Below are 13,263 nucleotides of genomic sequence, written 5' to 3'. Positions count from 1 at the left end.
TTATCAAGAGAGTGATTTGCTTCCCAAAAAGTTCAATGCCTTGTCAAATTCTGATGACCTCATGTTTGTCCACAGCCAATTTCTCTTTATGCATGCATTTTTATCTGTTATAAGGTGTTCAACTTTGAGCTAACAAGACAAAGAGGGAACAATTAAATGCTTTTCCCATCCAAGTGCGCCTCGTTCAGCTTGTAGCAAAGCGCCAGAGAAATAAAAAGCTTTCCTCTCAATGACCCTGACAGCAGAGGACACACATGTACACTCAAAAAAGAAAAACCGGCACAGAGGGAATTCAGTCCTGCAAAGGTTTGCATTCATGTGCACACGGCACAGACAAATGTACTGATTCAGCTCGGTATCCCCTGCAGAATTAATTGAATGTTAGACTAACCTAAACCTTCAATTGGAGGACTGCCACTATACAATTTAGCAAGGTTTCTCTGGGCTCCATCAGCCGAAACCTTGCACAGTAAATTACACACACGCGTGCACAAAACACACACACACACACACGGAATGGACAAAGACCTACAAGGTCAGTGGTGACAAACCAGCTCGAATCCCCAGCAGGTTTTGATGACTTTCACGTACAGTCAGCTCACTTTGCCTCAATCACGTTGAAGGCCAATGCGTTGTTCTCTTCATGTTTTTCTCGTGATCCATTTGCCAGCTCTCACCAAGGGATGGATTACAGCCTTCAGGGATATGGAGCCTCAGGGAAGAGTGAGGAGATTTCAAACTTCCACATACTCCCTCCACATACGACATAAAACACACTCACGCCCATGCATGTCCATGTTCATTCATGTAAATATGCCAATGTGTGTATGCAAACCAGAAAGCAATTTCACTTGATGCCAGTCAAAATCGTACTGCAACACCTTTCTGAAAACGTACTACCGTATTTTCCGCACTGTAAGGCGCACCTAAAAACCTAAAATTTTCTCAAAAGCTGACAGTGCGCCTTATAATCCGGTGCGCCTTATATATGGACCAATATTGAGCCACTACAGCAGGCGTGTCCAAACATATGGATTTATATATGGATAAAGTTTTAAAATGGGCCATTCATTGAAGGTGCGCCTTATATATGGACAAAGTTTTAAAATGGGCCATTCATTGAAGGTGCGCCTTATAATCCGGTGCGCCTTATAGTGCGGAAAATATGGTACACATGGTTATTGTACGTATAATGGATCTGCGAATTTGTAGGTGTGATGCATTTTAATAGCACACTTCTTTGGTGAGGATCTGATGACGAGGTTAGTGTTAGAATATATATACATATATGTTACAAAAAATTAAATCAAATTGAATTAAATATATTTGATGACCTATTACTTTTATGACGTATCCCTATTTTAAAACACATTGATGCATCAAAAGGATATCGTGATTCATGTAAGCACACACAAAAAATCTTTGGCAGAAGGGTAAATGGTGTTTTGTCATTGTTGTATTGGCTGGAAAGGGTAATGATGTCAGGTTCTCTCATAGGACAACGGTGCTCTTTACGGAAGACAAGCCCTTGCGAGCCCGAGGGCCCGCCATTACGACACCCCCTTAGATCTCATTATCAGGCTTATTGATTGGTTATGGCGTCCCCTCCTCCACCACCACACACACATACACACATATTCAAATTGGCAAAAGACAAATGTTTGGATGCTGGATAAAACGCAAACACATAAAAAGACATACATCATAAATATATGCTATAAGGTTAATAAGATGGGAAATGTTATTCAACAAATAAGATTAGGGTCTAAATGGAACCTCTTACAGAAAACAATCTCATGGAGACACACATTATCTGTGATGTAATTTTAAATACACACACACACACACGCTTAGAGTCGTTCTACTCATACACTCATGAGCATTTCTAGTCCCTAATGTGCTGCCAATTTGTTCCAAGAGGAAATTGCTTTAATTAAAAGTACCATGTTATTAGATGTAAGTTCATTTGGGTGCTCAAAGGTTTGACGCCCACACGCACAATCACGTTCATCACAAACTTCCTGGATCGTGTTTGCCTGCACAGATGGAAGGCATGAGATTGAAAATTATTTGTGTTTTTGTCTTTTAATTAAAAAACAAATGTAAAAATACAACCCCTGCAAACAAAGAAAAACTTTTTTTTTTGTTGCTAAAGTGGAGGTCATACTTCATGATCCAAAAGGCCACCATCCAAAATCGAATCAAGGCTTCACCACATGCTCGATTGGTCCTCCTTGTAATTGTCTCCCGGCTGGGAACGCACAAACAATTTCCCAGCACCGAGCCACTGTACCTGGAACCCATACGTGGCGATCGTGCCAGCAGCGACCGGCGTCACGATGGAAGCACGGCAGCAGGCGGCACAGATTGCACAGATGTCATTACGTCTCCCGCAGGAACAGGAACAGAAGAGGAGAGAAGAGTAGAAATGATTTGAAAGTTTTGGTTAAACCAGAATATCATCAGAGAGCAGAGATTTGTAGATTGTCTGCTGAGCAGGTATTAAATGATGAGTCAGGTCACCATGGCATCTTTAACCTTTATACTCAGCTCTTGCAAGATTGCACATTAACACTTTGCAATTAATTGATTTATTGTAACAGGCATAAAAAAGAACTTTTTATTTGATTCTTTTAATTCTCCCCAATGCACGGCAGAAGCTCAATGGAGGCCTGCAGAAATTTTACAACAGTCTAGTCTGGTCTGAAGCGTGCCAATAGACATTTCAAGGACACACAGGGGTGTTAACGCTGCACAATAATACGTCTTGTAGGTCTATTAAATGTCATTTTACGGTAGCGAACGAGCACCAACGTATTAATGGTGCGTCTGAATAGAACGATTTGGAGATATTTACAGGTTGCGGTGTCCCAATCAGGTTTTGCATTTTACGATGATTGTGCACATCGCTGGACTGAAGTCTTATTTGTCTTGTGCTTGCCACATTAAACCTTTGCCCTTCCAATCACTAAAACTGCATTAAAAGTTTGGATGGGGGGAAAAGTGCGGTTTTTCAAAATGTGTATTTATAGTTAACTATTTTCTTTATCATCTTTGACACAAAATTAATATTGTGGTCCAGCAGTCACGCAGCTTCCTTTCTATAGTCGTATGATAGCAAAATAAAGCCAACTCCATTTTGAAAGGTATAATTTGCATTGTATCTCATTAATATCAATGCACCTGATGATCTTGCATAAGGAGAAAAATCACCAGCTTTTGGGTGTCATTCATTTCTAGCATTGTTACAAGCAGGTAGAAAAACAATCATAACTTGATTGGATGCTCTCGATGTGGGTGTGGCTTGAAACAAGCGGCTGCTTTTTTGCAGGGAGTCTCCAGTCTGTGCAAAAAGCACCGCTGAGCAGCAGCAAGAGAGGCGGAGGCGGAGGAGGTGGAATAGGAGGTGGAGGAGGACAGTAACAGCATCACAAAGTTTGAGGCTGCCGCTGTGGAACCTCGCGTAGCATCAGGTTTGTGCAGCAATTTATGTTCTGTTTAAAAGGCTTGCTCACAGGATGGACCTCAGTTTTATTAGGCTGATTGATTAAAAACAAAGTTGCATTTTATGCAATGTGAGCTTTGCTCCAGCTCAGCATGCCATATAGTTTTGCTTGTGGACCAACCTTTATATGTGTGTACTGTATAAAAGTATAAGATTACAATATATGCATGAAGTTTTGAACCAAACAGTGTATGGTTTAAAAAAAAAAAAATAAAATTGAAAAAAAACATTTCACGGCACACCATCAAGCAAAAATTAATGAATGAATAAAAAATATATATATAAATTAAAAAAAATAAAATAAATAAATTTACCTTCTACCATCGATTTCAATAGGAATGAATTATTTGACACCATAATTAGCTGGAATGAATGGATAAGCAAATATATGTTTCTTACCATAGTTTTTAAATAGTATAATAGTTTTTCTCTTACAGCAAAATAATGTGTTGCAATGTGTTTTAGAAAGTACCGTGCAAAATTCATACTTTGAAAAAACAATAATTTAATTTGATATTTCTTAACCTAACATCTTGCCTGTGTTTCAACCATACCTGATTACTTGAATTTATTTGCAACCTCGTCTGCAACATCATGATGCTGCTTGTGTAGAATCCCTATTTCGCCAGGAGCAAGACACCTTGAGGTTATTGAATTTCCCGGCCGGAAAGATTCTTTATTATTTTGCAGGAGGCTCTGTTGTGGCTCATTAGGATTGTACATGTTCCTCATCAGTCATCCATTTGTATGACTCTTCAGTTAAAAAGTGTTACTCAGAAAAGTGAATCTCACTTTTTTATTCATCATGATGTCACAGTTTTGAAAATCGATGCGTATGATATCATGAACTAAATCACATGATTATACGTGTGCAAGCTTAGGAAATCAGGGCCTGGTGTGAATAATTGAATAGCTGAAAAAGTGCCATCTTGCTAATAGTAATCAGCATTCGTTACACTTCACTGATGTCACGTAACGGTATCTCATCACATATTATATACTAGTACTGGAGCCCAGTTGAATCTTGGGACCTTCTCTGCCTCTTCTTCTTGCTTCTAATTATGCTGAAGCATGTTCAGTCGACCTCAGTGCTGCCTGGCATGTTGTGGCGCATTGTGGTACTACACTGAAAGTGTGTAACTCGACATCCAGACTTGTCCGTACACTGTAATAATAACCATAAAAACGATTTTGAGAATCGGCAATACAAAGGGTCACAAGAGATGAATGATATGATGAGGTAACACTTTACTGTGAGTGTAAATAAGAGAAGTCATTACTGCCCCCCCCCTTGGAAGTATTTTTTTTCATAGGTCCGAGCCTATAGGAAACATATATACAGTAGTCAGTGCCTACTTTGTGCACTCTCAGCTTACCATTGGTTGTAACTAGAAAACAACAGCCGAGGTAATGCTGATCTCCGGGAAGCGCTCGCCAACGGCTCCCGTAATGACTTGTAACTGGAGCAGAGTGGCCGCAGAAAATAAAAACCATGGTGGGTTTGCCTCGCAAAGCCCACCTGAGGTTTACCAGGAGGATGTACAACGAAAAAAAAACACATTAGGGAATCAGCACACACACTGTGCTACATCCTGTCTGCATTATTAGCTGCCATATCTGCTGTCATTTATTCTTCATCGCCCACCATGACGGGATCTTTATGATGCTGTCAGGCCTTTCTTAAAGACACCAAATTGTCTTTGGCTCCTTGTTTTGACAGGCGTCATTTAAATGCTATAATACGCTTCAGTTCTAAAACGGCTTTCTAAAGTGGCTCTGTGGGGAAAAAGTCCCGTATATCTATATATTTTTTGAGATCTCAGTTTATTACCCCTGAAATAATAGCAATGTCACACTGAGTGTGATTCAATTTGGCTGTATGTAATGTGGCTGTGTAGCACACAAGGTCATAAACAACCCATTTGGTGTCATTTAAAGACACCCCCCGCCAACAAGCCAGTCTCCCACCCTTCATGCTTAGCTCCCAGGGAGAGTCTATTAACTGGGATAACAGATAAACGTAAGGACATGTGTCAATGAAAAGTGCTGATGGTCCGCAAAGTGTACAGATAATCTTTCCCATTTTATTTCCAGCCCAGATGTGTTTGGCCTCTTCCGGTGCACGAGGCTTTCCGACCCAGCACCCCCAATCTCTGCTCGGCCGTAAGCTCAATAATGTAATCAGCTGCACAGACGGCCTTCACTTCAGCAAGGTGATATGTCCGTGTCTTTGTTAAGTCTTTTCTTAAGCGCTTCTTACAAGTCCAACTGGTGACTTCTTTTGTCACAAGGTGATCAGGGCAGGTAGCGGGGTCTTGCTGAGCTTTTATGGGTGGAATTAGCATTTTACCACCAAGGTGCATTTCATGGACTTGATTTACATTAGCAGTTTAAATGGCAAACTTGTGCTGGTGTTTCCTATTATTTATTGAACTAAGCTTAATAGGCTTAAGCTTAAGCTTCTTGAGCTATTCATGGTTGTTAGTTTATTGCTTTCTCCTGGTCTCTTGTGTCAACCAATCAGCTCCCTCGAGCCACTTGTGTCTAGGTGTGTGTCATTGTGTCATCACTGCTAGTATTTAAGACCTTGAGCCCATTCGGCCATTTTTGGTGTTGCTGTCATGCGTCATGCAATGCTCCTCATGTTATGTTGATTTTTGTTTTAATTTCATTTCATTCTGACTTTTGCTGTTACTTTGAAACCTTTTTGAAATATAAAAGAACCAGTGAAGTAATTAAAAAGGAAAAACAAGATTAACTTAGTACAACTACTTTGAAACCTGCTTTAAAAAAGCTTTAATTTTCTTTTGACAAGTCAGCACACTTTAGTTACCCATTTTTGTTCTTTTGAAAGTAATTATTTAAATTGAAATTGCTTCCTGGTTTTGCCTTCCTGCTTCCTTGCACTTGAATCCACCCTTTTCCTCCACGCTCCAGCACACAAAGCCAGCAGTGTGACAGACGGCAACCATTTTATTTATTTGATTAGAATGGCTGGTAAACAAAACCGGCAACCCACCCCAAGTCAACTCAAGAAAAATCTCATGGCATACACCAAATAAAAACAGCAAACAAGAGAAGACCACTTCAACTGAAACTTCATTTTGTTTCCTCCCCCAAAGAGAATTGATAATAAAATCAACAACCGCTATCAATAATAGAATCGGAATTGTGAACTTATCAGTTGTCACCTCTTTCATCAGACGCAAAAAACATTATTCCACTTCTCATCTAATCATCTGCATCCTCGGGAATTCGGCCACAAAAAGTTCCTGCTGAGTGTTGTGCTGTGTGGAGAGAGCATGTAATCTCGAGTATATGGCCTCGGTCGTGGACCGGAATGATGGCTTGGCACCGCGTCCGTTCTGTCCCAGTAGGTTTGATAGACGGGCTGCCTGATGGAAGGGAAGTGCTGTTTTCAGAGTTTAAGAGTGCTGACAACTCCATATTGCAGCGCTTGTCATCTTCCTTCCCTTTTATTTTTATTTTCCTCTCCTCCTTGCTTCTTCCTATTCGAGAAAGTAATATTTTTATATTTTGGAAAATTCACAATGATTTTTAGCTCTGGAAAAATACAAAAAGAATATTTACCCAATATTCAATTGGTGCAAATGTTAGATCTCTTTTTGCTTGACCTGTTTGCTACTAGTTGTGGACCTGTCCGAGTCCTCCTCTTATGAATATTTCATGTGTTGGATTTGTGAATTAAATATAGGATGTAGGTGGGGGTGATTGGTCTGACGTTTATTAACTCTGACTGGAGGGACCGGGGGCTTTAGAGAGTAGGGTGATAAGGGCAATTTTATAAAGTGACTCAAGTGACAACACTGCAGAGTGTTGAGAGGGACTGGATGGAAGTGATGGTCAGATATGACGCACATGATTGAAGTGTGCCGCAATTTCTGGTGGACAAGAGTGATAAACTGACTGTGTATGTGGTTTTTTTTTTTTTATTGCTGTCGATTTCTCAGCAAATTTGAGAGTTTGGAAGTAATTCGACAGATATGTCAAAATCTGGTTTACAATGGTACCCCCACAAAAGCCGAGATATATTTTAAGAAAGGCTTATACCCAATATAGCATCTCCCCTTCAAATCGCATGAAATAAATTAAAACTTTCTAAGGTTTCTTCCATTTCCATTCATCTACTTCACAGGTGTCAAACTCAAGGCCCAGGGGCCAGATACGGCCCGCCACATCATTTTATGTGGCCCGCAAAGACAAATTGTGCATCAAATTCGTGTGTCATTACTAGAATTACAAATTGTCTTCACTTTTAATATCTTCTTTTTTTTATATATATTTGACCAGTTTTTACTCGTCTGATTTGAAAACGAGTTATTTGTCAGTTTGTTCTGTAGCTTTAACTGTATATAATATGAGATGCTCATACATTTATTTGGGTTGACAGTCAAAATGGACCTCCGAAAGAAGCTATGACTACAATGCGGCGCGTGAAAAAAATGAGTTTGGCACCCCTGATATACTTGGAGAAATTGCATCTTCCTGGGAAAACATCAATATTAATTCTCAATTGTCAAAGAGATACAAGATGGCGCTTGGTACTGGTATTGACTATAACCTTGAGTACCGATTCGTTGAAATACCCCAAAACTTCAAATTATTATTTTTTTAATTTTTAAAAACAGCATATCTGTTGTGGTGATGCAAGGGTATCAAATGATTATTGACCGGTGAGCGAGTCAACCCGTATCTAAAGACGTCAGATTTAAACTGGGGCTTCATGCTGTCAGGGACAGTGACATAAACAACCAGAGGAGATGACACGACGAGCCGGAGGCCACGTCTGGAAATCCGATCCTGCTTGACGTCTTCGAAGAAGCACACACACACACAAGGAGACGTCCACACCATACACACGACACGACGCTGACATCCCCGCCCGACCTCTGTATTCAAATCGGCCTTATTTAATGCGTCAGAGACGTACAAAACGAGCTGTGATGTGAAATCTTGAGAACTGTGAATACTAAAATGGAAGTAACCTTGAAAGCCTTTAAAATTGCTGATAGAGGAAATAGACTTGACGTTCTTTTGAGCGGTGGCTAAAATGATAGATGGTGGGGCAGGTTCCCAGATGGAATTGCTTGCTGTTGTTGAGAATCACAAAGAGCTTGTTCTTTTCCCCTTGCTCCTTCATCTGTGTACACTTCCATTTGTCTTGCCCTCAATAGCGCTCGCTCATTTGTCTGCTTTGCCACAATGTCAAGTTAGTTTCTCCGTGAGCTGATTGGAACGCTTTCCAACAGGGGCGGACCACTTTTTCTCTTTACTAGTCGTCATTTATCACCCTGATGAGGGTAAAGTGTTGGGGCAGTACATTTTTTTTTTTTTTTACATGAGCCCATATAGAGCACGCGTCGATATAGAGTGGAACCCAAAAGCTCAAAATACACAAAAAACTGATTAATAATTAATTATGAACATAATAGCTGCTTCCTACTTGAATGAGTGCCATCTGAAGGGTTAATTCAAAATGGTCTGCCTTTTCTTTGGTAACATTTTGTTTTAAAAGGTCAGCAGTCTTAAGTACTCCTCATTTGCATGCACACGGGCCGAAAGAACATTTCGCTCGTCCTCCGAATGTCTGTTTGTCTTTCTACGGGCATCTCGCACGCAAATGCCCTCCTTCTGCTGCCTGTCCAAGCGCAACCTTACGACTGTGAGGAGAGGGAGAGACAATCGAGGATTTAATTGTCAAACTTTATCATCCTTATTGTAGCTAGCGCCTGTCTGCCAGGCGAATTACGACGCGTGAGGAGACGTCTGGCGGTGAGCTAAGAGTGCAAAGAGAAATGACTCCTCAGACACTTGTTCTAAAAATATCTCAGAGGCTGGACTTTTCTTTTTCAATGTGCATACTTGCGGGTTAATTTATGGACCTTGGACTTTTATTTTATTTTTACTCCCTCTATTTTTCTTTTGTGCTCAAGGTGACCTACATGCTAACGTGTTCATTCGCAGCACGCCACAGGTGGCAGCTCGGTCCCTTAGGTGATGAATGAACTCGAGGACTCATGAATAGTCACATCAAGTCAATATCAATGACACGTTTATGTCAAGCAGTACAGTTCAGTCTGGATACGGCGGTGATGTGTTTACTGTTTCAGTCGGCGCCAATGGTTAACATGGCCGCCTCACAGTTCAGAAGTGCAGGGTTTGATTCCACTTTAATTAATGCAAGCACAATGTCTGGTCGGGTTATAAATAAGAAATGACAGTTTCGACAGCAGTGAGTCAGTGTGCCTTTTCTTAAATGAATACGTCTCAGAGACATAGGTGTACCTAATTAAATGACTTGCAGTTGTAATGCCAACCAATAAATCAAATAGAGATTTAGCCTTTTGCTCAAGGGCACGTCAGCATTGTACAAAGTGACAACTTTGTTTACAAGACAACCAACTCAACCCATCCCATCATAGTAATAATGTCCTTGAAAGGACTTCCGAGGTTTTATGACCTATTTTTGGCTTTTTCTTACTCAGACACACGGGAACACACACACACTGACACCGTTGTATCTTTCCATCCCAGCTTCCAGGCTCAGTCAGTACAACAAGCACCCTGGAGACAACCACAGATAGGAAACATTGATTGGTTAGTGGGCGAAAAAAAAGAAAAAAAACATATCCCCTCTCCCGCTAATCAATCACCGTGGCAACATGTGTCCTCCCTGTCCGTCACCTCCTCTATTCATCTTCATAAATTCATTGTTCATCACACACAACCCCATTTGGGTGTCACGTGTCTTCAGTGATTTGAAACCCAGTCAGTCACAAGAGATGAGTGATTTTAGATTATTGATGAGGCTCCACTTTGTCTCCCCTCCTGTCACCGTTCGAGATGAATGAGGGTACCCAATGCGTGTCCGTGTAACAGTGCACTGACAAACGAGGGTTGATGTAATCCTATCCCGGTGACTATAATCACTATTCATTTCAGCTAATGTGGCCATCATCAGCTTCATTACCAGGTAGGTGTGCACAGATGGGGCAACATCACTGTCACTTATTACTTATTAAGGCTACTAATGAAAGCAATATGGTGGAAGGATGAAACGAAGCAGGTGTGACTTCACGTTATTTCTGCCATGTTTGTTACAATTCGACTTGTGATTCATTGCTGACGTCTCAGAAAAAAAAAAAACTCAATTCATAAATATATATGTACATTTTCTTTCAGGTGTCGAGTAAATCGGAGCTGCGCTAACTGCTGACGTCATGTCGGCAGAGGACGTCACCTCGAGCAGATTCTAAAGACGATTGGACTCGTTTTAAATGAAAGAAGTTCACACCTTTGACAGACTCACACTGGCTATTTTCTACCTCTTGTTGCTTTGCTATTAGACAGATTTTTTTGTGTTTAGTGCTCATCCCTAAGGAAAATGGTGAGAAGAACTCCTTGGAACACTTGACGTCTCAAATCCACTTATCGCTCTTTCTTCTTGCTACGCAGACTTTTTTGTAACATACTGTTTGCTATTTTTGCATTATTTGTCCACCAAGCAAGACTGTAGAAAAAAGCATTAGTGACCTGACACCCTTACACTGCTCTGGTCAGCTCTTCCTGTTTCTTAATTAGCACCGTACCAGCTCCGGGAACATTGACCTTGGCTTGCCGTGACATCCTGTCTTCTCTGATTATTTCCTTAAAAATAATATTGCCCGAAAGCGGTCACTGCTGTGCAATTTCCCTCATAGATAGTCTGTATTAATCTAAATGTGTGGCTCGTTGTCACATCAGATTAAGAACACAGTTGGCAGTTGAATCGGCACTGGAGGAAAACAATCTGGAAATAGCTCAAAGCGAAACACGATATTTGGTTTAAACACCAAATAAGAGTTCGACCACAATCAGTCGCTCATGAACGCTTTCCCTTCCTTCTCCTCACCTCCCATCAACACACACACGATCCAGTCGGTGTGCAAACCCTGCCTCCGGGCCCCGTGGAGGATGAGCGATGGGCCCACGCTCGACTACGAGTTGCTGCTGTCCCCGGCCGGCTCTCCCCTCCCCGGCGGCGCTGGCGGCGGCGGCAGCAGCAGCCCACCGCTGGCCTTGGTCGGGGTGGACGCCGAGCAGCGCACGGCTTTGGCCTTTGTGGGCCTCCTTATGCTCTTCCTGGTCTTCCTGCTGGTCAGGTGCTTCAGGATCCTGCTGGACCCCTACAGTCGCATGCCTGCATCATCCTGGACTGACCACAAGGAGGGGCTGGAAAGGGGTCAGTTTGATTACGCGCTGGTGTAAAAGGGGTTCAAGAAGGGTAACATTCCACACGGATACAATCTTTCAGAAGATTTGAGATGAAATCTGCACGTGGACAATGAATCATATTGTGAACACACTCAAGGGGTATTTTTTTGTAAATGTTCGTGTAAAGTCCTGGTTTTAGATGTGGTAGTGTAAATATGAGGCGTACCATGACTGCACTCATACAGACCAGCAGGACCACAAAAAGCCAAAATATTGAAGCTGCCTTAATCTGACCTGTTGTACTAGCTTGACAGCACACAGCACAGCATCACGTGAGCAAAATAGAAATACACAAATCCGTTATCGTCATCACACATTCATTGCAGGGTCTTTCAAACGCAAGGTAGTGAGAGGATTTGAAACAGCAAAATGGAACGATAGTTATGAAGATCTATTAAAAACGTGTAAAATGTATTTACCGTAAATTTCGGACTGTAAACTGTGACTTTTTTCACAAGTTTTGAACCTGTAATAGCGAGTTTTAGATGGTGCGGTTTATAGTCCGGTGCGGCTTATCGTCCAAAAATTACGGTATGTGAAATGTCATGCCATGTGAAAGCGCTCCAATTTTTTCAAGTTAATTAAAGTCAAGGAAAGAGCAAATCAGAAACTTGAAACTGATTATTTTTAAAAAATCGATCATGTAAATTCGATACGATTCAAGGATGTAACGATTCGATTCAAAAACGATTTTTTAACACCTTTAATACGTACGTAGACACAATTTTTTCCACTCAAGCTGCTTCCCCTCCATTTTGAAAGCTGCTGATCCAAGGTTTACATTTGGAAAGCTGACATCAGAACGTGCCGCTAACACACAGGCAAAAATGGCGAGTTTACACTAAAGCAAAGGGCCCTTTAATTAATCACAGCCATTACAAAGCATCCATTAGTTATGTGCTCATCAAGGATTGCACATGCTCACATTTTGGTTTTTTTTGTGCTGATTGCATTTGTAGATCCTTGAGTAGCACTGCAACTTCAGATGCTTTTTCAAGCCACAGCAGGTAGTTTGTGTCTCCGTCAATTCTTCTCAGTGTCGTGTGTTTTCGTGTCTATAACTTGACAAGCCATATTGATCCAATATATACAGATATAATCTCTTACTGCAAGTTTAGTTAATCATTTTATTTGCCTGACAAGTGTGGTAATGAAGCTAAAGCAACCTTTAGGTAAAATACGGCTTTATTTTTCTAATCTTGACTCAAGTTTGAGAGTCTCCTTTTTGCTATCTTCCCGTCCTTCCTGATTATGTAAAACTGCACTGTCGATATTTGAAAGGAGTGACTCAGCCGTGTCTTTGAGGGAGGCAAAGCTGATTGCTTTTCTTTGTCTTTCTGTTTTTTAATGACATCTTTTTCAAACTTTTTTGCTTTGGTTTTGATACACCGTACAGTGTGAACGGTCAAAAGGAATAATAATTAAAAAAAAAAAATCTTCTTCATTTGAGTATGTGCTGTTTATTTTGTGCCATAATTGCAACC

At 41.0% G+C, this 13,263-nt stretch overlaps 1 protein-coding gene across 1 annotated transcript; it reads left to right on the top strand.

Moving 5' to 3' along the window:
- Nucleotides 1-3,339: 3,339 nt before the first annotated feature.
- Nucleotides 3,340-13,256, top strand: LOC133166756 (cortexin-1-like). Its single transcript, XM_061296990.1, has 3 exons — nt 3,340-3,473; nt 5,600-5,718; nt 10,709-13,256. The coding sequence occupies exon 3, from the start codon at nt 11,390-11,392 to the stop codon at nt 11,771-11,773; it is 384 nt and encodes a 127-aa protein (XP_061152974.1). The 5' UTR covers nt 3,340-3,473; nt 5,600-5,718; nt 10,709-11,389; the 3' UTR covers nt 11,774-13,256.
- The last annotated feature ends 7 nt before the right edge of the window (nt 13,257-13,263 follow it).

This window comes from Syngnathus typhle, linkage group LG14, assembly GCF_033458585.1.
Source record: "Syngnathus typhle isolate RoL2023-S1 ecotype Sweden linkage group LG14, RoL_Styp_1.0, whole genome shotgun sequence".
NCBI lineage: Eukaryota > Metazoa > Chordata > Actinopteri > Syngnathiformes > Syngnathidae > Syngnathus > Syngnathus typhle.
This window is presented reverse-complemented; position numbering and strand designations above follow the sequence as displayed.

Bases quoted from the DNA above. Each gene is read 5' to 3' on its own strand.
- LOC133166756 (XM_061296990.1), top strand. From the start codon at position 11,390: ATGAACGCTTTCCCTTCCTTCTCCTCACCTCCCATCAACACACACACG.